Consider the following 25,083-nt stretch of genomic DNA (forward strand, 5'->3'; position numbering starts at 1 on the left):
CATGCACACGCACAAGCATAGACAGACCACACACGCGCACAGAAACGGCCACACACTCACTCACGCAGACACATCCGCCAACACGCATGCGTACAACCCATCTACACACATGCGCACAAACACGCACGCACGCAACCACACGGCCACAAGCATACAGAAGATTACATGCACACAAGTAGGCGCACGCACATTGATGCAAGCGCGCTCACGCACGCACACACACACATATACACATCAGGCTGTCGAAGCACAGAAAATACCGCGCTTCGACCACGGTGCGGGGTCTTGTATATTCATTTCTTTACGGTTTAGTTCTGGTTCGACTAAATCATCCACCAGGCAGGTTTGCCAACCGCTTTGTAGCTTTGTAAAGGGCACCATAAAAAATTAGTGCGCTTCCACTCTGTGGAAACGGGTAACCTGCGAAGCTGCACTCTCTCGACGGAGTGCACGAAGCAAAACACATTTGTGTTTAATTTACAAACGAGCACAATACAATTCCCGGAATGAAGTTTCAATGGGCACGGGCTTCATCACTGCGGACAGGCAGGTAAGTGCCGATAATGGTCTTTAGGGTAAATAATGGGGCCGCAAAATTCTATTGTGTAAAGCTTGAGTGCAAATGGGATGGCGTTTTGGTCAGGATAACTTTATAAAAGACATACATATATACATACATTTGCAAATGCACATTTGCATTTGCATATTCGCATTCATACATAAATACAACATACAGACATGCATACATACATACATACATACATTTGCACATACATACATACATGCGTGCATGCATACATACGTACATACATACATACATACATACATACATACATACACACACATACCTACATGCATGTATACATACATGCATGCATACCTACATTAATCATACGTACATACAGACATAAATACATACATACATATTTGCATGCATACATATTTACATACGTACATGCGTACATACATACATACATACATACATACATATATACATACATACATACACACACATACATACAAACATACATACATACATCCGTACATGCATACATACATAAATACATATATGCATGCATACATGCAAACATACATGCATGCATGCATTCATAGATACATATATACATACATTTGCAAATGCACAGTTGCATTTGCATATTTGCATACATACATGCATACATAGATACATACATACATACACACATTCATAAATGCATACATACATGCATACCTACATTCATGCATACATAGATACAAATATAAAGATATACATACATATTTGCATACATACATAATTACATACGTACATGCGTACATACATACATACAAACATACATACATACATACATGCGTACATACTTACATACATCCGTACATACATCAATACATACCTGTATACCTATATACATACATACATACATACATACATACATGCATACATGCACACATACATACATGCATGCCTACATACATACGTACTTGCATCCATACATACATGCATGTGTGCAATATACATACATGCATACGTACATGCATACATACATACATGCATGCGTGCTTACATACATACACACATACATATATGTATGCATTCGTACATAGCTACATACATGCACATAGTCGACTAAGATCGCCCTCGTGCTCAGCAAGCCGCCGTGCTCCCCACGAGGTGTTTAGACAGGGAGTCCATCCAGGGGATCTTGACCAGGCCTCGGTGGCAGCGTAGGCTACGCACCCCGTTCGCTGATTTAAAGTAATTGCCAAATCCCTAACAGCATAAGTAAAGTTGGGATAGGGGTGCGTGACGTCGCCATTTACCATCACCATAGTTTCTCAATCTGCCCCGGCAGGGTATGCTTGGTTTCATGCGGGAGCGGAACACTTTTGCGGCCGCTCCTTTGGTTGCCCGGCACCGTCGACCCTCGTTTTAACCAAGGGGACAACGGGGGCACCGAAGACCGACGAGTTAGAACGAGCAGGAAAGCGGAGCGATAAAGATTAGCGAAAGTGCAGAGGGAGAGTGGTATGCCGATACGAAGCGAGACATTCTCTCAAACGGGGACACTATTCGATGTATGCATGAGAAAAAAGTGGCCACGTGAGATAGAACGAGCAGGAATTTGGGAGATGAAACTATGGCGAAATGCTCGAGACATCGGCCCTCGGGATGACACGCTATATGAGACAACGCCAGAGTGTATAGCACACCATCGTGCGTTCGCTGATGCGGAAAGTACTCCATGAGACGCAGCAATTACCCGCCGTCACCCATTAGACAGTATTTAGCCCTGCGCACAAATTTTGAGGGAGTATCCTAATTGTGAACAAAATTTTGGTCCTGTGTTGTTTCACCGCCTCCTGTATATAGTCGAACTATTTTTCAAGCTCGCCGTCCCTTCTCTTCTGAGTTGGGCTAGTTTACACTTGTTGGTCTTGGCATTGGGTGGTGCAGACACGTCAAGCCTGACATATTCGTGTTCCGCGGCCACTACACCTTGAAGAACCACGACCAACCATCCTGCAAGATGGCACCACCCAACATCTACAAGCACAGGAATGGGTTCAAGGTTTCTATGGTAAGCGTTGCGGTGTTGTACTCTGACAGCGTCGAACACAGAGCCGTGTCCCCTTTCCAATTCCCCTCCAAAAGGAACAGGAATGAGATGTTAGTTATTCTACTTAATTATCAACTCCGTTGCACATTCCTAGAGAATGCAAGCGTGGCAGCGGGCGGCAGAAAGTTAGGGGGAATGATAAGATCAAGAAGTTTGCGGGGACAAATTGGTCGCAGTTAGAACACGGCCGAGGTAATTAGAGAATAATGGTAGAGGCCATTGCCATACAGTGGGCGTAGATAGGCTGGTCATGATTTTGATGGTGATGACGTTGCTCACGTATCGTGCAGCTATCAGCTAAGTTTCTCCGGGAAGGACGAACTGTCTTTTCATAGAAAACCAATGTGTCTACTCCGGGGCTCGAAGCGGGAAGAAAAAGGTCTGGTTCAAATTTTGACAGAAAAAACCTACCAGCGCAAATATTTCGTAAATGTGTTCATTAGTACCCTGGATATTTGAGTAATTTTTTGGCCAGCAGGTCAATTGACTGACACCTTTCACAGCAAAAATTGCACGCCAGTTTCACAAACTGGACGATAGAGGATCACATGAAAATGAAGCAGAATTCAGTCTAAAGGCGTAACTGAGGAGGGTATCCTGTTGCTCAGCTAAAAAGTAGTAAACGGTCGTAGTTTCACTACAAATCGCAAAGGGTGGCTTGAGGAGTACACAAACTAAAATCGGGCGGGGAAATAGCTGAGCTGGATGTTCCATTCCTGAGCAGAAACAAGTAAATGGTCTTAGTTATTTCTTTATTTCATTTTGAATTCTTAAGGGCCTCGATGAATCTACATTAGGGGGGTTTCATACAGTATTTAATGACGATGGAAATTATATTTGCAAGAAAACAAGAACAGAAGAAAACATGCGCAGGATTCACAGTCGGTCAACCAAAATAAGCAGAAAAGGACACAGCAAGGTTTCGACAGAGTAGCGCATTGAAAAAGCTCACACTAGTGATACAGCAGCAAAAAATGTCAATGGCTAATATTGTCTATCACATTCAAGAAACTCAAATAATGCGGTCTGGAAAGCTGATTGCTGTGTATGTGTTAGAATGCTAGCAGACAGATAATTCCATCCGTTTATCGACAAAATGAGGGGGGGAATTTTGGTGTTTCCTTGTACGAGAAAATATAGGTTCTATCTTATGGTCATGCTCGACGCGTGTGGATACGTACGAAGCAGAGTGAATGAACATACGGCGGAAGGGGGAGCCACTGTGATATAATTTGTAGAAGGATAAACGAAAATATTTTGTGCCCAAGGCAAGTGGTGCGAGATTTAAATATTTCGTAATGAATGACACACTTCCATACCGAGAATAACATGACAAAATACGCCCCGTGGCTTTGTTTAGAACAGATTCGAGCATATCAGTTAGGATTGCTGTGTGAGGGTGCTATACTATTGAAGCATAATCTAGGGTACGTATGATTACCGTATTATATGCATGAATCTTAGTGTCTAAGGTCGCAAGTTTAAGGCGGCATTTAAGAAGACCAGGTGTCCTTAATGCTTTTGCGGAAATGTATCACACTTGACTAGTCCGGGTTAGATCAAAGTGGCATAAAATGCCTAGATATTTAATAGATGGAACTGCTTGAATTACTAACTTTATTATTACATACTCCTACAGTTTTGATCACGACATACAATGCTGATCGCGAAGGGCCGGGGGAGGAATGCACAAATTCAAAAACCAGGTGTGAAAATAGCTGATTGGGATGTGCTATTGCTGAGATAAAAACACGTAAATGGTGATTGTTACAGTACAGATCGCGGAGGGTGGCGTGGAGTGTACACATATTCGGAACGTAAGTGTAAAAAGAGATTAGCAGGACGGGCTGTTGAGAGTTACAAAAATTGGCTCCAATCCACGCTGCGAAGGTGATTCGAAAGCCGAGATTTAGGTGACACCCACAAAAATTGCCTATGCCACGTCGCTTGAATCCACACACATAGCTCTACAAAGAGTGAAATCAGAGATTCTCCCAGCCATTACCTGCAAATTACGGTGCGGCTTCCCAACCACAGCAGCGTACGCCACCGCCTAGTTAGAGCGGCGGATGTCACCGCTGTAGCTCGGCCCTACGTCAGAAGAAAGAAAACGGAGAGGAGCGTCTTTCGAAAGGTGACGAAGCCAACCTTGCCATCCTGATGTGCAAGCTCGCTGCTACACCACTGTGCGACACAAGCGCACACACCGAAAGAATTCGGCATGTGAGCTTAGTGATTCCCATTTCAGCCGATTTAAACTACTTACTTTAGTCAGATTGGGAATTGCGAGAAAGCTGAGGAACCTTTTGTAATCGTTATTTATCAGAATCAGTTGCTGTTTTCGCCTTTTGTAATACCCGTTATTACATTCAAATCACTATTCACCAGTTCAGAAAGCGCAGCCTAGCGATCTGATTTAACCTGCCATACCATTGGAGCAGCCCCGCCATAACGTGAGTATGGCATTTAAGAGGCCACCCTGTCGCGGAAGTTATCTAGGTTTATTTTCTTTGCCCCGACACCTAACTCGACGCGTCCAAGCGCACGCAGAAAGAACAGAACGCTTATATCTACTACATTATTGGTACTGGGGGTAACAATTTGGTATAAAGATGCTGTAGAATGATATGAAAGGGGAGTGCGAAAGGTTCCGAACTTACAGGGCAAATTTCCGGACGAAAATTTGAATCTTTGCCGAGATCCTTGTGAACACGAGGGCCATGAGAGGAAGCTTGGATCTGTGGTGTAATTGTTTATTCGAGAAGCCAGTAAACCATGCCTCCATAGACCATGACTCCATGGGGACCATGGGTGAAGTAAAACCTGTATCCCTGGCGTATGAATCCGACATCTCTCCCATTGTGCCACTCTGACACGGCCCAGGCAGTCAAGGGGTTCATGGAAAGGGGTCAGACTTGGAGAGTGGTGAATGGACGGGCAAAATTATGCAGAAGAAACCTGCACCCCTCCGTCTAAGCGTGACGATGGTTGAACGCGAGGCTTTCTTTGTGCGAAATCAAATTGTGAAGCTTCATAGTCAAAGTCACTGCGATCAAACATACAAACTACGTGCGCATTGAAGTCAGAGCTTTAACAAGACAAAGTCCAAACTCATACGACTACCAAGGACTCTTTCACGAGAATGCTTCTTGTTCAACCATCATCCACTTTAGACGGTGGGGTGCATGAGGTTGTCTCAGTGATGCTGAATTCTGGGCTATTAGTGCGGCATGGCTGACGAGTGAAGCGCGAAATATTACACGAAAGATGAAAGAGGACAACCGAGCTAAGGAGGACAACTGAGAAAAGGGGTTAAATTTGTTGCCTACCTGGTGTTTGGCGTATTTTTTTGCGCTATACTCGGCAGTTTCTCTCAGTAATCGAGCCCCCATCACATCTTGCTATTCCTCGCGCAGTAACTTTTGTCTTTGTCAAACGGCAGAGAGAAATAAATTTACATTAGCTAGCAAAGTCAATTACCCTTTTCTATAAAAATATCGGTTTGAGCATTGTTCCTCAGAAACCTGCGCTGCTTAGCAAAGGCTCCTGAATGTGCGCCAGCTGCAAATGCACGGCGAATGAATGCGTCTTATTGCGAGTGATTGGAAAAGGCAGAAGGCTTTGAGTAGAAACAGCTATTGGCGACTATATGCAAGTACGAACGAAGACGAGAGAGTGAGCTTGAGAATGAATGTGCCAAACTGCGAGAAAGCGCTCAACTAGCAACAAATTCTTCTGCAACAAACAAAATAGTTCCTGCAGATGCCAAATGCGCGAGCTGACCGAACCACGCTCTCTTCGCAGCAAGATGCCCATAACGCCCTTAAACAACTGGCCCCTGACTGCGGGGAGTGTGCCTTTGCGGTGTCACTGTCTGCGGCAGGGCGGTGGAACAGACCGGTGAATGACTTTCCCCCGTTCAGAGACTGTCAGCGCCTTCCCGAGGACAAGGAACAGCTTGGCTCCATCTCTGAGGTATGTGTTTTCATTCCTGACAAATTTTGTCCTCATCTATACCTCTGTGACTATGCAAGGCACATTCAAAAATTCAATCGGAGGCCAGATACTGTTTGCTGTGTTGATTTATAAAGTAAATATTTTTTTTTCTTTCCGTTAATACTGAATATCATCGAGAGCTTTTGTTTTTTGTTGCTGTTGCTTTGCACTTTTTGGTCACTTTGCACTACCACTTCATCCTCATGCTGGAAGGTTACGGCAGACGGCTTTTTCCTTCAAAGAAAAACATTTCCAGTAACTAATAAAAGGTCTGCATAAGACATGGTGACTATGATTATGATGCTTAGCGGCGTCCCCTTTGTAATGGCGTGGCGTTGCACAGCGACCTTAGTCTTCACGCGACTTTGCAATCCCCGCGACAAAAAAGAAGAAAGAAGCCTTTATGGAATTTTTCTGTTTGTCTGAATGTTTGCAGGCCTTCCAAGATTCTTCTCTGCTGTTTCTCCACAAACATTTTAACCATCTTTTGCTAACCTCTACTGCTGTACAATTCCGTTTTCTGTTCACCTTAAAGCCAACGGCTTCCGAAAGATGGATGTCTTACTCACTGAGCGCGCACGAATACCTCTACACTCAGTTTTAGTACGTTGCATGGTTTCTAGGAAGAGTTATAAAGACTAGGAAAGCAAAATTCCATCCTTGTGGGCAGTAGAAGGTTGTAGCGCCACCATAATGACCTAAATTGAGCTTTTCCTATTGACAGACCATGTCCTGGGTAGACATTAGTGCAACATTCAAACAAATTCAGTGTCCTTTCTTACGGCCCCTTGCTAAACCGGCAGGTGAAAAAATATCTCTTTGGCAAGTAAATATGGCTGATATCGACGGAAATAAATCGAAGGCAAGAAAACTGTGGTCTTTTAAGCCTATGGAGGTGACAGGTTAAGTGTACGTGGGAGAGAGACCACAAAGTGATAAGATTACAGAACCCATCACAATCAAATACATTGGAAGAGGCATGCGGGCAGTCTGTTCATCCTGGGAAGTTTCTGCTCACAAATAGGGACCTAACATAAAGTTCTGCTACTTAAGTATTATTTATAGTTTTCTGCAAAAGGCTAATTGATTCGAGTAAGGAATTAACTATGGGTTCACCCTGCTAACACCTTAATAGTTAATTTACGCGGCATGGCAAAATGCTTCATGGACCATGAAGAAAACTTGCGGACAAAAGGAATGCCTCGAGTCATTTCGGGGAAAATTGCATATCTGGCGGGACTAGGTATGTTTTTCTACCAGTTGTGAATTTGTGGTTTTTTACGTGACCTACCTGGCATAACGTGGCAACAGGTTTTCTGCAGTTAGACTGACATTTTACAAAAATTGTGGACGCGCTTCCCGGCTGAGCTCCGAACCGCTCCGCTCAGACGTCGTAGATTCCTTACAGATGTCAACTTGCCATTGCACCTAACCAAAACAGAATTTTTTTAGCGCTGATGGCCACCGAGCCTCGGATGCGCTCCAGAATTTCCTGCCTTACATGACGACAGTAAAAAGTTTTCCCAGAACGGCGCCACCCGTTTTAGGGATGCATGGCGTCGTCCACATAGGACGACCTGTCAAGATACCTTGGTTCTGATGGAGGATTTTTTTTGTTTCGTTGATGATACCCGTAAAGAACCTCGTAACATGGTATTATTTGGGGGGGGGGCGTCTTCAAACATTACCAGAGTGCTCGTACATTGAGGTGTTTTAAACAAGCAATACAGACACAAACAAGATTACAAAGGAAGCGAAGAGAAAGAAGCGAAAAATTCGAGCACTATAATTCAGCACAGACTGAATCAGTAAAACGAGCGATGGCCATTTAAAGTGTAGACAGCAAAATAAAGTACAGGGCATCCGAAATAAAAAATAGGCGAAATATGAATGCCAGAAATTGAGTTGCGTCACTATTAGTAGTGTTTTGTGAAGGTAGGTCGCTCAAGTCAAGATGATCCGCCGTATGGAAGGTTGCCGGTGTGAGTACGTTCGACAAAAGATGCGTTTTACTTTGCTTTGGGCGAACGCAAAGGAGAAATATCAGTTGTTGAATCCAACAAGATTTGGGGACCCAACTACGAGCCTGCCTTACTTTTGCTCGATCCATAAAAATAGGTCAAATTGCCTACTGCTTTCCAGCTATAATTTCGGGAAAAGACATGTGAAGGGTATCTGTGTTTTGGTTTGTGCCAGGACCAGTAGCATCACGGCCGTCCCAAAGCGACCAGAACCGATGTTTACGGGAAAGCCACATCACTTTCACATCCGTTCATCCCCTACAATAAGAGTAAACTCAGAAACCAACGACACCCTCTCTTAACCCGTCAGGAATAAGCTCTTCGACAACAAGACCATCAAAACAGCAGCAAAAACATCTCCCACGTGCAGCTTCTTCGACCGGCATGGTTACCCCAAAATGGGCCCTATTATTGCCCTATGACCATAACTCAGCATGTCAAGCTGTACAGAAGCATGTCGCTGTAAATCGGCCTGCAACAAGAGGAGCATCCAGTAGTTACATAATTTTAGATGCTAGCTATTAGCGGCGGGAGGGAAAAAGTCGCTTGTACTTGTCCTGAATACACAACTCTAACAAAATTCCCGCACATCGGCGGACTTACGTTCGTACTGATAATGTCGAGTTACCGCCTTCACTTGAAACCCTCCAACAAAATCAGGCCTTCCATCAACCTGCACAGAATTCAACCTGCAACTGAAATCAGGAAGGCGCGTAATCCTAATGGAAGTGCCATTCTCATCGCAAGAATAATAAAATTGTTCCCCGCAGAGGGTAGACGTATCCGACTGTCTAGAATGTCGGGGGTACCGCTGCAGGTACTGAAAACAACCAAACGCACAACGCTGCTCTTGACTCCCTCTTCCCAACTTCTTCCCTGTCTACTGCGCCAGTGGAACACCACGTGTTTCCTGCATTTTTAGCGTTCAATTAGGAGGCAGAAATTTGCAGCAAAAAACCCAGCAGCAGCTCCCGAAAAATACCCCCTCAGGCTGTATTTATTTATTTATTTATTTACTTATTTATTTATGTATTGTATAATTTAACGCGCCGACGCAACGCAAGCGATGAGGCCCGTTTGACGCAAGCGATTTTGACAACTGGGGAATCTTTAACCTGCGCCCAGTACACACGGGGCTTTTCTTTTTCGCTTCCAATAGAAAAGTGGCCACTTCAGCCGGGAATCAGGCCAGCGTCCTCGCGCTGAGAAGTAGACCGCCACTTAGCCACTGAACCAGCGCTGGTCCACAGGCTGTCTTACTAGATCAATATTACGTCCTCAGAACGGTTAGAATTTCTGACAACAAAGTCCTCACAGATGCAGCCTACGCTCCAGACATCGTTCTTAAACGGTATCATAACGCCTCTCCTTTAAATTCAGTCCATGGAATTTCTGCTGAACTGATAACAGCCTTCGTAGTTCGTTTCACCTGGTATGGTGACTTGCGACATTCGAAAGCAGTTGAGCACAGCGGCTAGCCTTCAACCCTCCACCACACTCAATACGGCGCACCAGGGGCTACTGGGCTTCCGTGCTACTCTTCTAGAGTGCATCAAAATTAATCACTTGCATTGTTCATTTCAATGCTTTTTTCCCAACTGTCTGCCACCATGTTAGGGCGGTCAAGCGGAATAACACGCAGTGCTGAAGTTGTGGTAACAAGACTTTTCTTGTGCCTTGGCTTCCTCTCACATTTTCCTAGTAACCCCCCCGCCCTGAGGTATACTTCCAAATTAACGATAATTAAGCATTTCATTCATTCATTCATTCATTCATTCATTCATTCATTCATTCATTCATTCATTTATTCGTTCGTTCGTTCGTTCGTTCGTTCGTTCGTTCATTCGTTCTTCAATCAACTTGTTCCTTCAGTTTTTCATAACATGCTAATGGGCTACATGACATCCACACGTTGCAAGTTTTAATGTTTGAGCTATAGATTTGGCCTGTGGGCAGAAATGTGCGCCGTGGATTCGCGGGCACAACAGAGCAGTAGAAAACACCTAGAACTAAGAGCACGTGCGGAGGGGGGACTTCAAGCTAAGAACATATATGTTAGCAGCATTAGCAGTGACCGCACTGGGTTCGCACCAATGCCTCTCTCTGTCATACCCGTCACCCGGCGTCATGAAGTGTCCCATCAGCTCTTGCAAGCGCTCTAAAATAAGATGCGAAAATAGTGCACAGCGGAGTAGGTGGCAGAGGAGAATAGAATGGGAATGCCGGCGACAAAATTATATTACTGGTGGAGAAAGAATAAACGACTAACAGCCAATACTGAAGCTAGCAAGCACGACCACTACTACGGTTCGAACGCAACGCACAGATGGCGTGGTGGCGAAGGGGCATGCGAGAAACGCCATGCTGTGGGCTCCCAAGACCGATCATCGCGTGCGAACTGGGCCGGCATTGATTATTTACTAACCATATCTGCAGGGGTTTTTTTTAGGTGGACCGAGCGACTAAAGCTGCTCCCTTCTTACGGGTCCGCATACCTCAACCCGGCGTGTTTGGGACCTGATTGTCATGCTTATTATCTGTATGCTCGGTTTGAGTCTAGAAGCCAGTTCAGCTCGCAACAGGCGACGACGTCGGATTTCCGCATGCGGAGCTGGGTGCCGCATTATTGGCTGTAGCTTGGGAAACAAAAAAAACTAAGTTTTACTTCGAATTACTGATGCACATAGTCTAAGTATTGATCCTCTAAGTCAAAGCATCAGGCTGGAATCAATCCAAAAATGCGAAATACTCAAATCTAAGCTGCGCGCGTCTCCTAATGGCGAATTTCGACCTAGATCTTGTCGCCAAATTACCTGACTGCAAAATGCAGCACAGCTCAACAATGAAACTTCGAGCTGAAATTGCTTTCACGAAAAAATGTAAGGCCTCCTTACAATTATTTTTGTTTTCACGCACTAGCAATAGCTAAATTTAACTTCTTGTTAAAGGTTGCAGAGGTTTTGCGTGTAGAAAGTTTGCGTGGGCTGCACACGAACACGATATACTTCAAATCAGCTCGATTAAAAAAATATAAAACTTGGACCCGCAACTAAAAGAGATTTCTTTAATATTTACCCCGGCCTAATGAACTGGCCCACACAACTGCTTGAGCTCTCGCCAACCGAGCTGTGTCACCAACGACCCGACCACAACAATTACTATCGTCCCCATACCAGACAGAACGAGAAGACCGAAAAAACCCCAGGTTATCAGGTCGCGCAAGAACAGGGCAGTCACATATAAGGATATATTATACCGTGACAAGTAAGCCACATACAAATACTCAAGAAACCGGCACGCCATTGCCAGATAAGCGGCCCTTACGTGTCTCATTTCTCTACACCGTTATTATCCAGATCTCTATTCAAACCTATGCACTATGCGCAGCCTCAAAACAGACCTGTTTCACTATGTACGGTCTTGCCATTAGCTGAAAAAATGTGCAACCACCAATGATTCCGACGACGATAAAAATTCAGTCACTGTTATGTTTAGAAAATATATGATTCGGAGTCTATGATGCTCAGCGTCACATCGGAGCTACGACTCAAAGCAGGCGAGATCGCCGGAGCCGCCGTCAGAATTGAGATTAAGATAGAGAAACATACCTCGTAAGCAGCGGTGTGTTTCGTCTCCAAGAAAGCCACTACGATGTTATAGGGCTTCGTTGGTTGCTTCTAATCTGAACTTTTACGTAATAACGAGTTCTTTTCCAATGCAGGTATGTGGGGAATTCCGCCACGTCCGCGAACTCCACTTCCAGACGATGTACTCTTTCAGACTTCACGAGCGCATCACGATGTTATACGACAACCCAAAAACGATGGCTTTCAAGGTACGTACGCATGGGTCTTGGGGACAACCCAGCCCGGGGGGGGGGAATGCGACGACATGCTATTGTCATACCATTTGTGCTATGCAGAACAACGCACCGCCTTGCACCCACAGAAACACTGGTGTCGTTGAGCTTTTAGGGGTGTTGAGAAACTTCCCAGCGTTTTTTATGCTGTCCCTATGACTACCTGAGGGCGACAGCTTGAGTGCCGATGAAATATCGGCACATGATTAATTTCGTCTCACGTTCCCCTTTTCAACATGCACCGCCACCGCCGGCATATCTTTCTTCTTAATCATCACGTGACTACTTGGCTGGAAACTGCTATATTGATACTGGGATGAAAAAAGGAGGAACACAAGAGGTTTACATTGTGTGCCAGCGCTCAACATTGTCCATTGTCTTTGTCGTCGTTGCTCAGCGACACGGACGGGTGACAATATCGATGTGCACACTGATTCGAAAATCATCATGGACTCATTTTGGTTCACTGGGGAACAGAGTCCCCTTTCAATAACCTCCCATCACTCCCGTTCTCCGCTGCCCCAGTCCATTGTTTGCCCCCTAATGTTCTTATTTCTTCTCTTCGTCCCGGTGGCCAATCTGTTACCCTGTGGCTCAAGCGTTGGCCGTATGTATCTCTCTCTGCAAGACCAGCCCAACTACCTCCCCCATTTTATTTATACGATATCTTCCACTGCAGTATGTCTCCTCACCAAGAAAGCCCGTTTACTGTGCCAAACGTTACGGCTGCCATCTTTCATTCATAGCAGGTTGAGTACGCCGAAGATTTGTAACCCGTTTTCTTTAGTAAGGCGCCACGTTTCTGCCCTATATAATCACCCGCTCTATGTACGCATTGGTTCTTTAAAATTTTTACTGATGCGTATACGTTACGTTTCAATTTTTGGGAGTGCACTGCGCCCCAGCTCACCCCTATTCTGTGCTGTATTTCTTTTTGTGGTTGAGGTTAGCACTGAAAACCTGTCGAAGGTAGTTCTGTTCTTCTACTTCCTCTAGCATTTTGTTACCTAAGCCATCGCTTTCGACATGTTTCCTTAGGATTACTTAAATATTATTTGCGTTTATCTTCAACCTTGCAGCTAAGCTTTGTCATTGTGGGACTTCAAGCGCTTGTTCCAGGTGTTCTGTAGAACAACTGAACATGACTACGTCGTCCGCATACCTCAAGTGGCCCAAGCATTTCCCGTTTACACGAAAGGCTGCCTTTTTCCAGCCGAAATTTCTGAATAATTCTTCCAGGCATGTCATGAACAACATTGACTAGATAAGTTACTCATCATTTGTCTGTATCTCCTATTCCACTCATATTTCAAAGATACCTCCAGCACTTATCAATGACTATGACTATTAGGAATGCATTTTGGGGTAAACTATATTGTACCGGAAACCTTCTCTCACAAGAATGATAAAAATTCGACTGTCGACTGCGGTGTACTGGGTGAAGACACCTTCCTGTACTGCCTAGTTTAAACTCGTGCTATGAAGGACTTCTAGTTTTCCGTATAAGAATATTTTTCGCCGGTAGCTACCGGTCTGCGCTCCAAGAAGCTGAATATTGACTTGACCCAAAAAGATATGTTTTTGCGTTACAAAACTGGTGCAGCTTTCACTAAGTAGCTCAAGGCTTGAACCATAGCGAACCTGGATGATTTCTTTCTAGCACTGTGACACTGAATGACTGAAAGCACTGAATGACACACCACCACGCTATATTATGAAGTTGTTCATTTAGGTATTCAGTCGCTGCTGTTCACTGTGGTAGACGTAGGCATGGTCATGTCCATCTACCTTCCTTATGCATAACTGGCGGGCGCGGATCGTCTTCCCGCAGGCTTTGACATTCCTCCCAAAGTAAAGTGTCTGCGCGCCCTAGAACCGACGGCAAACGGCTTCGCGAACTCGACGTCCGTAGCGCGAGCCACAGCCTTGTGCTCCTCCTTTAACCCATGGAAGCACGTGAACTGTTTTCTTGATATTTGGAAGTCTTTCTTGTAACTTTTTCTTAGCCACTCACTCGCCTGGATGACGCCGGGGGTCATCGTATGGCACGTGCTCACGTTCGCGTTAAGCGGCTGGTGTAACTGGAACTCAAGGTTTTCTAACGATGCCCACTCATTAACGCAGCAATAACAGCTCCGCTGTTAAAGGCAGTAGCGTGGTTCGCTCTCGGCGGAGGGTATTGTACCACGCACAGTAAAAAAACAGAGTACATGGATTACACGAGCGATTGAACTGTTGTGCTCCAGTTTGCTAACCAGGTTAGTAGCATTTCACAGCAAGTTTGAAACAGACGCTTTGGGGACGTGCTGTGGTGCTTATTGTTCCTTCTCATCTGAGAATAACTGAAATGTTTTTGAAGCATTGGAGAAAATTGGCCGGTACAGCAAATATGATTGATGCTGCAGAACTAATAAGAGACAGGCCTCGTTCCCGGACGGGGCACCTTGAGTAATATTGGTGACGGTATTGGCGACACCATGGACCTTGAGCCCCCAAACATAAGCTGGAACCAACCGTGGCGATGTGTTTTAAGGTGAAGGGTAGCAACCTCAAATGGTGGTCGTCGAAGCCCAGGTCAAGCTCCGGCGGATGGGCTCCTTGTCTGTTTACCAGGCAGGGAGCTCGGAGACTTCTATCGGTATCATGGTAACCCGAGCGAAGAAAGTACCCCCGTCCCCTGCTTTAACTATAGCAAATGGTATTTTCTAAACCTCTCCCCCCAAATGTGATCAGTCCCTGAAAAGGGGCCGCAGCGAAGTCTCTTCTCCTCCATCGCCTTCGATCTCGCTGCCAATGCCGGATAATTTCTCGCTCATTCTGAATATGGCAGCCCTTGGCAAGTCAAAGCTCATTACCTCCTAGTGTGTCTTTTTGATTTTCAAGTTTCTTGAAAGCCTTATCGGTAAGTCGTAGAAGGCTAAGAAACTCACAAAGGGAGAAGTCATGATTGAAGTAGAAAACCAACAGCAGTCCTACAACCTGCTCAAGCAAACACGCATGGTAGATGTTGACATCAAGATCACGCCCCATCGTAAGGTGCCAGGGCGTGATCTCTGATCGGGATCTAATAGGTGAGACTAAAGCCGATCTGATCGAGGGCGTTTGTGATCAGGGCGTGACGGCAGTCAGGCGAATAACTATACGCCCGAACGACGAAATAGTAGCAACCAAACACATAATCTTTACGTTTGAACGCTCAACAGTTGCTTAGTCGGTCAACGCAGGCTTTATGAGATGTCCAGTCCGGCCCTACGTGCCAAACCCACGCCGCTGCTTCAAGTGTCAGTGGTTTGGGCACGGCCCAACCTCTTGCCGTGGTAAATTGACGTGTGCAAAACTGACGTCAATCCCAGAGCTTCACTTGTTCGAACTGCCATGGACTGCACGCTGCCTACTCTAGAAGATGTGACACGTTTAAGAAGAACAGCAGATAGTTACCTTGAAGGTTAATGAGAACATCACCTTCCTAGAGGCGCGAAAGAGGTTCGCCTCTTTCCCTCTGGGGAAGTACGCCGACGGACCTCGGGCGGGGGTGGAGCGGCGTCTGGTCTTGGCGGGGACCCAGTACTGTGAGTCAGACCTGGTCCCGCCCCACCCCTGGATTTCCTCCGGCTGTTTAAAAACCCGCCACCATACCGCAAGGCCAGCCCTTAGCGGTTGCGGTGCCAACAAGCCGCGAAGAGACCGCTCCTCCCGTCTTTGCTTCCCCCGTTCTTTGTAGATCTGTGGGCACCGTGGGGATGGAAATCGAGGGACCCTCAGCGTTTCTCACCATCCCGTACCAACTGCGCCACTCAAGGCACTCGCAACACCCGCGGCGGTGATGCCTGAAAGGAAGGGTACCAGGAAGGGTGCAAAATGTAGGGCGTCCAGTTCTTCGGGTACACCCCGAATCGGATGAGGAGATGGATGTGGGACCTTTCATGTATGCTTCACACCGGAAGGAGCGGGTCCCTTCCTCCAAACTTCCAGAGAGGCCGAACCTCCCCCACCCCAGAGTTCAAGCCCCAACAGACGATACATAAACAACACACTCCAGTAGCTATCAACACTTTATGATAGGAAAAGAAAACATAATATAATGCAACTGCAGAGGCGTTCTTAAAAATCTTGATAATTCTTGTTAGTTATTGCAATCCAATGAGCCAAGTGTGATGCGTCTCCAAGAAAGCCATTTACACTCCAGGCACACAAATTTCTTGAATAATTATATGGTATTCAGGAAGGGCACGAATGGTGGTGGCACATCTTTAGGTGGTATAGCCATCATTGGCCGAAAATCTTTGGCGTGCCACACTGTCCATTTGCTCCGGCTGTTCGAACCCAAAGGTTGCGGCCGTTCCAACCCAACATCTTTAATTGACTTTTAACACAATGCTATCTTTAAATCCCTCCTGACTACGAGCTCTCGAGCTCAGATATCGAGGTTCTGGTAGATCAGTTACCCGAACCTTTCATTCCTATGGGCGACCTGAATGCACACAATTCTCTTTCGGGCTCTGCTCGCACGGGTGCCCGAGACTGCCTTATTGAGAAATTCTTACCATCGTCGGGAGCGTGCCTTTTCATCAAGAAAACCTACATACTATAACATAGGATACAAAACATAATCTTATCTTGACTTGGTCATTGGTTCCGGAGTTTGCCTTGCTTATCTTGAGTGGAGCGTTGACACAGACCCATATGATAACGACCATTACCTCACTTCACTAACATATACAGCCACAGGCCCAAGCAGTCCATCTTCCCATAAGTGGTTCAATCAAGGAAGAGAAAACTGGAATTCATTTACAGAGGCATCTTAACTACAGCATCCAGCCATGCACACTTACACGTCGATGAAACCAGCCACCTCCACACGGCGCATATCCTCGAAGGTTGCCGAAAGTCCATTCCCTAGGCCTCCAGTTTGTCGCGCAACCCAAGGAGGCCCTGCTGTAAATAGGACTTCAGGCAAGCGCGAGAGGTCCAGAACAAAGCGTCAGGTTCCCTTTGCCGGTACCTCACGTTGTTTAATCTCATGTCTTTTAAACGGCCAAAGGGGTTTTGGAAGCGTGTGCGTCGTGAGGTGAAAAGGGAGCGTTGGCGCACCTTTCCCACTTCCATCAACTCATACACAGACACATATAAAATCTGGACACAAATACGAAAACTAAAATGCCCACAGGCACATAGCATGCCCCTTATAAGTACTACACAGGACACACTCGTAGACCAGGCTACACACTTGTACAACACTTGCAACACGAGTCCGGTTCAGCAGACTACACGACCTTTCATGCTTCACAAAACCTCCGCAGAAAAGAAGCCCTTACGTAACAAGAACAAGTAAAATTCTGCTTGCAACTATGAATTCACACTTCATGAGCTGAAGACTGCTCTTGACACTAGTAAGCCTGTAGCTCCAGGGACAGACAGCATACACTATGATGCAACATCTAGATGGAGACACACTTGGAACACTCCTATACCTATACATCTAGAAATGGCTTTCGGGACAGCTACCAAGGTCTTGGAGGGAAACTATAGTTGTGGCCTTTCTGAAGAATGGCAAAAACCCTATAGACCCCTTCCCCTGACAAGCTGCCGGTTCAAGCTCCTGGAGAAGATGTTAAACCGTAGGCTCGTGTACTTTTTGGAGTACAACAGTCTTTTCGAGGGCCGCCAGGCCAGATTCAGGTCGCGTCGCTCCAACAATGATGAGCTGGTTGGTTTAGAATCTTACGTAAAAGATGCCTTTATACACAAGCAGTACAGCATGACCGTATTTTTGATAACGAGAAAGCTTATGATATGGCATGGCGATACGGCATTCTTGCAGACCTAAAAACCTAGGGTGTAACAGGTTACAGGTTAAACACTCTTTATAGTTACTTGTCCGGGCGAACATTTCGTGTCAGAGTCGGGTCGGCTTTTCAAAAGTTCATATTCAAGAGAATGGCGTTCCTCAAGGCGGAGTTTTGAGCTGCACGTTGTTTATTTGCAAGATTAACACTCATCAAAAAGCATTGCCTCCATCAATCTATATGGATCAGTCTATGTGGATCATGTAGCAATATCTTTTTAAATCTTGTGATATGTCCATATGTGAACGTCAGGTCCAGCTTGGGTAAACAAACGTTCTCGCTAAGGAACCGAAAATGGTTTCAAACCTAATCCTGCGAAAAGTACCTGTGTGGTATTCTGAAGGAGACGTGGAGAAAGGCCCAACCCTGAAATAAATCTCAGTGGTGACCCAATTTCTGTTAAAAAGAAACACAAGTTTTTGAGTGTGGTGATGAACAAAAAACTCACATTGATCTCTCACATCAAACAACTGAAAAAATGTCTAAAAACACTGGATATTCTGAAAGTACTATCTCACCAAAAATACGTTGCAGATAAACAACTGCTGCTGCGCCTCAATACCGCTTTGGTAGGGTCTCGATTGGATTACGAAGGTGTGGTCCACGGGTCGGCCACAAAAACAGCGCTAAAAATGCTCGACCCAGTGCTGCATTTATGGGCTTCGCCTTTCGTGTGTTGCTTTCCGTACAAGCCCTTGCGAAACACTGTATTCGGTATGCGACAAATGGTGCTTAGAGTACCAGCGAACTTATGTTGATGTATCATATGCTTGAAAAATCTCATCAATCGATAACCATCCTTTTAAACCTGTTTTTATGGATACATCCACATCACGGCTGTTTTTATAGCGCCCATTTCTTTAAGTGACTTTCTCACTTATGGTGAGAGGGAACGCTTCTGAAAGGGCAATCGCCTTTTTGGGCACGTTCGAAACATCTACCATTGTCAAACATGTACCAATGACTTTACAGCCACTTGGCAAATTCGCCGTGTATAGTGTGACCTGTCGTTTACACACTTACCGAAAAACAGGGTACCACAAATAGCGATTTCGCAGCATTCTCGGTATGTGCAGCAAAAATACCAGGCTGCAGAATTTTTTAGCGATGCACCGAAAGCTTACATCGCGGTATCTTGTGCTGCGCACGGACTCAACTTTGAGGCCTCTACCTGAATGCATGTAAATACGAGCACCTTGATGGCGGAAGGGTATGGCATTTTTTGTTGCTGGTCATACTGTTAAGCATCACATTTAAAAGTCTATCATCTACACAGATTCAATGAGCGTTGTACGTATATTGTCATCTAAAAAGCGTTCCTAAATTACGTCAGAAATCTAGTTTTTCAGAAATTAGTATGAACGTATTCCAAAAATCTTGAAGTGATTTTATGTTGGGTACCGGTTCACTGTGGGATTGCAGGAAATGAGACCACGGACCAAATGGCCGCCGCTGCGGCACAGATGAACACAGTGGACATTACGAAAATATCCTTCACTGATCTCAAGCTACACAAAAGACAACACCTTCGCAGACCGTGGCAAGTCGACTGGAGTTCACAGACAACAAGTTATACCTAATAAAACCACACCTAGTACCATACACTACTGACGCACATCCGAGCTCATCCGAGTAGCCCTAGGTAGATTACGGATGGGCCACACACACGTGACACACTCCCATCTTCTCACTGGATCGCCAAGACCCTTGTGTAGCAGGTGGGGGGAGATCCTATCCGTTAGGGACTTTCTAATTACACGCAAAGCACTCCACACAACAAGACGCAAACACTTCTCTCAACTGTGCCGACAACACATTCCACTATACCCACCATTGTTTCTAGCGGATGATCCCATAATTGCTCTACAACGCACTTTTAGTTTCTTTGTTAAACCAAATTTTTACACCTCACTTCCTATCACGCATATTTGTTTGGACCTAATTTAAAACCATGCACAATCACCACCTGGCCTTTACACCAGCCATCATCATTGCCTCTTACTGATTTTACTTCTGTTTTTTGTTGAGTGATTTTAGTTCGTCTTCACCCCTCATACATAAACACTGTTTGGCGCTTTTTGCCCTAGTTGGCCTTGCGTCATGCACATCCGAGCATCATCATCAGACACGCCTCTTGACACCACTTACGTGCTTTTCCAGCCTACCGATATCATAAACGAACACGGTTCGTTGTGCATCTAGGAATACAAGCACATTGTCAAGTGAAAAGCTCAGATGACAACTGGGCACGTCTGACCAGTGCCCTTTAGGCAAAAATTAAAATAATCCAACCATGCTGAGTGCTGCCTTGAGTTTCACGATGCGAGTTATGTTTTCCAGTGTTGAGTTTAAATTTAGGCGAGGCACGTGCTGACGGGCACGAGGGCACCACACAAGGTGCAGTTTCCAGAGGAATGCTCGCCATGTGTGGTGAGCTCACAAGAATTCCGAGCATGCCGGATAGAATTCGCCGCAACCAGAGCGGATGCCCGGGTATTACCTAATACTGCGCACTCCTTCGTATGTAATTAGTGCGAGGCGCGGGAAAGCTTCGCAGCGACGTGAATTTACCAGGGGCTTTGTGAACATGCACACAAACGCCTTAACAACTCACATTTCAGCAGCTTTGTTTACGTGTATCGTGTTCCAAAGATTTCCCGGTAAACCGCTTGCTTCATATGACATAACATAACGAAACTTTGTTACAGAAGGTGGACGCGTCGTTCCGCATGGGGAAGAAAGGAAGGTGGTGCTTCATACGCTTCATATGAAATAAATAGTTCGATGTTGTGCCTGTGTTCGTGTACTAAGAAAGAGTGCAATGATTTGTGCAAAGCTTTCATTGCTCTCATTTGCGGATAATTCCCCCCACACCATCTTTACGTAAGCTCGCCTTCACATGCGCCAAATCTGTTCTTCGTTTCATAGCTCGGCACTCGGCATGCTTTCAATGTGTGGTTCGACAGCTGTATTTCTGCCTGACCACATGTTGCACTCAAATAAATAGTTTCTCTTAGCCTAATATCCTCCTTGATGTCCTTAATAATAGTCCCCTCATAGAATTTAAACTGGCTGTGCAAACAATCGTGCTTCCGTGAGTAGCCGCCAAATAATATTTGTCACGTGTAAGCACTGGAAGCATTACCCGCCCGGCTTTTTCAATCAAGGGGGCCATTTTCAATCAAGGAGTTCGTATGTCTGACGTCACACCACAGCACCGGCCCGAGAATGTGTCCGCGTCTGCAAATATGAGCAGGCTTCTTTGACCGCGGCAAGCAGGATGCGTCTTATATTCTGTCATCAACAACCTATAGTGCTAGTCACGTTCCCGTATATGACAGCAACTTACTTCAATCATTCGTATGCAAGCACTTCGTTATCAGCAGTCACAATGCTAGATAACAATATGTACTAATGTATAGGTGGCCTAATACTTTTGAAATTTGCACCTTCACATGACCTGAGTCAACGGCAGTACATCTTGCAATTTCGGCCTGTCTTATCCGTGCTCCAGTCGAGCCTCCAGTCGAGGAGATCCCTGAAGTGATTTTCGCATGTAAAAGCATGCCGGAATCCTTCACTTCGCACAGCTAAGGAAACACATGAAGTGGAGTACAGACGCAGATACGGCGATTAGGGTGTGTAGGCTTGGAAAGTTTGCCCTTGGATGAGTATGTTGATTTTCGTCAACAAAGCACCCTGAATATTAAATGAACGCCTTATGACCTATAGCGCGAGCAAACAATGCCTTTTTGTGGAAAACGCATAACTTGAATAGTTAGGTACTGCGACATGCGCAGTTAAGAAATAGCTGATTTGTGTTTTATTCATTTGCAGCTTTGCAGCCTCAAGAGCGCCATGACCGGTGTGAAGTACGGCATTGCAGTGTTCGATCTACAGTACGAACCCGCAACTCCACAGTGTGGCTTCCCCAAATTCAGCCGCATTGAAATGGCCGGGAACCTCACCACGTACTTCAAAACCAAATTTAAATTCGAGTCAGACCTCAAAAACTGCCTGGAACTTCACGACCCCAAGGGGCCGAATTTTCTGCGATGATCAAAAATTTAAATGAGAACCTTGAGTTGGTTTTGTGTGTGGTCCGCTACTTTTGTATTAGTACTTTAATGAATATCTCCTTTCTTCAAAGTATAACTGATGTTTGCTTAAAACGCAAACGCCTAGCGCTATACTGTCGTGCCGTGTAATTGTTTTTCACCCATTTATTTATTTCAAAATCTCAGTACCAAAAAGGTCATCGAAAGAGTAAAGTTTAACAGCTTTTATATCGCCGTGATGAAAGATGATTTATCAGGACTGCTGGCGCTGGACGCAGGATTCAGTTCCAGTCGGCGCGCATCTTTTGTATTTATTTCTTCAAAGAATTTGAAAATACAAGTAGGAGGAGTTCATGCATACCTTCAGGATAAGTGAAGTAAGTGTCGTAGAAAAAAAGAAATTTGAGAATCCTTTTTGTGTTATATAAATTAGTAATCACAGCTTGCGTTTAACTGCACGTAAATTATCCATAACGGAACTGAACCGGAACAAAAACCGAAAGCGACCGCGATTTTTGCAGGTGCTGAACCCGAAGCCGAACCGTGTTTTCAGCATGTCGACCCCGAAACAGACCTGAACCGGAAAAAATAATGGTTGCTGGTTCACAAAGAAACGGTTCCTCCATACTTGTTGACGACGCACAGTCAATGACATTCGGGACTTTTTTTAACAGCCCATCAGCTTTGTATCCTCTCATGCCTTCCCCCTTCCAGACAAAACAAACCCCAACAACGTTCCCTTCGCAGTCGCAACAGAGAAAATGAATGCCACCAATGTAGCAATTGTATTTTGCTGGTGTTAGCGTGACCGGAGTGCAAGCCTGACCAAACAAAATGTCACCCGCGGCAGTTGGCAGGGAATCTGAAATGATTTCGCCTTCCCTTACTGCGACTTCGTAGGAGCAATCAGGCTGCAAGAGAGCTCCACTGCGCAACGGAGAAGGCACACCTCCGAAGTGTGCAAACTTTGTGCATTTAACAATTGGTTTAGGAATGTTGCGCGCCTGAAAAGTTTATATACTTGACAAGTGTGACCAGCATGAGTTTTTCAGGGGCTAAGCCGTTTGCTGCTGACCAGGGTTTGATCGGCCTCCCCCGCGACAGTTTACCCTTGAGTTCACGTGCTCATGCGTGCTGTGAACTGCTGGTGTAACTACAATTAAGGTTTTATTTAACGACGCCGCACAGATTACGGCCTGCCACAACAACTCGGTTGTTAAACACAACGGAAGACGAATGCGAAGGGGGGATGGGGCACGTTAAATATTCCCCGGAGGTTTAAATTACTCTGACACCCTGCAACGTAAGCTGCGCCGAGGGATAGCATCGAAGCCGCAAACACGCCAATATTTTCAAAACGTGCTTTTCTTCGGAAAAGCAATACCGAAGCGTACATTACGTGCTTTTAAATTCTTGCGCGCAATATAAGCAAAATCGTATAACCTAAACAATAAAAGGTGTATAATTCTCTCTACACAATTTTGCTATTGTCTGACTTTTTCAAAACCAAACGTGTAATTATTGCAAAAGAATTTGGTGTCATGGTTCCTCGTATAATCGTCCATTATTCAGAGCACTAGACCGGGGAAGTTCGCGCTTGTTACCAGATAATAGTAATATAATAATAATCAATCAATCAATCAATCAACCTTTATTTTCGGTGCCCAGGAACAACACTAGGGTCTTGGTACTAGTACACAATATACAAACATTCATAAAAACAAGCTAAAATCAAGACAACACAACACAGAAAACCATATGTATGAAATAAACAAGTAAAAATAGTTACAGAGATCCCAGAAAGCAAAACAGCAAAAAAAGGAAGCCTAGTGTTAGAAGTCATGACACCCGGCCAGAAAAACGTTGAAGGCACGTGAAAAATTGAAAATACACAAGCAAATACTCAATGAACATGACGGAGATAGATTATACACATAAAACGAAGGTTTTGTAACAAAATGTTAGGAAGTTTTCAAATAGAAAAACGAAGTTCAGTGTTACAAGCACTGACACTCATACCTACAGAAGTTCAAGCAACACAAAACCAGGAAAAGGAAAAAACAAACAAGCAGGAAGATGATTTGCATAAAATAAATACAGAACATAAATACGGCACATAAATGAGATAAAGGCACTTAAGCTACAACTGTTTTCAATACATTAGAGAACAAAGACAAAGAGCTCTGGAATATGTCAAGCCGATCGGAATATTCATTATATGCACATTGTATTCTGCAGATGGACGAGCGTCGTCTACTTAAAGCATCTGTTCTGAAAGTTCTAAATCTTCGGAAAAGTTTGTTTGGCAAGTTGACATTGATAAGTGCAACCAAGTCATCACACAAAATATCACCATGAAGAAGTTTATAAAGAAAGATAATATCAGCTCTCATTTGTCAACACCAAAGGGAAGGAATACTTTTGAGACAAGACATGCTGCCGTTTGCGTCTTCTTGTACATGACGGAAACGGTGCTTAAAGATAGAAAGGAACTTATTTTGAACCGTTTCGATGCAGTCACTATTGGACGTGCAAGTTCCATTCCAAACAACAGAACCGTATTCGAGAAGAGGTAAGCAGAGAGCCGAATACGAGAGCCGCACAAGAGGACTTTTAAACTCTCTAGAATACCTGCAAACAGCACCCAGACATCGAAGAGAGCGTCCGGTAATTTGTGTAACGTGGGAA

The 25,083-nt window shown here is 45.0% G+C and overlaps 1 protein-coding gene across 1 annotated transcript; it reads left to right on the forward strand.

Annotated features, from left to right (window-relative positions):
• Positions 1-506: 506 nt before the first annotated feature.
• LOC144159864 (uncharacterized) lies at positions 507-22,627 on the forward strand. The gene is made up of 5 exons (XM_077691527.1): positions 507-550; positions 2,453-2,576; positions 6,420-6,590; positions 12,354-12,467; positions 22,175-22,627. Exons 1-5 carry the CDS (start codon positions 507-509, stop codon positions 22,394-22,396), a joined length of 675 nt encoding a protein of 224 aa, XP_077547653.1. The 3' UTR covers positions 22,397-22,627.
• Positions 22,628-25,083: the final 2,456 nt, after the last annotated feature.

This window comes from Haemaphysalis longicornis, unplaced genomic scaffold (assembly GCF_048455015.1).
Source record: "Haemaphysalis longicornis isolate Haplotype H1 unplaced genomic scaffold, Haemaphysalis longicornis Haplotype H1 scaffold_10, whole genome shotgun sequence".
NCBI lineage: Eukaryota > Metazoa > Arthropoda > Arachnida > Ixodida > Ixodidae > Haemaphysalis > Haemaphysalis longicornis.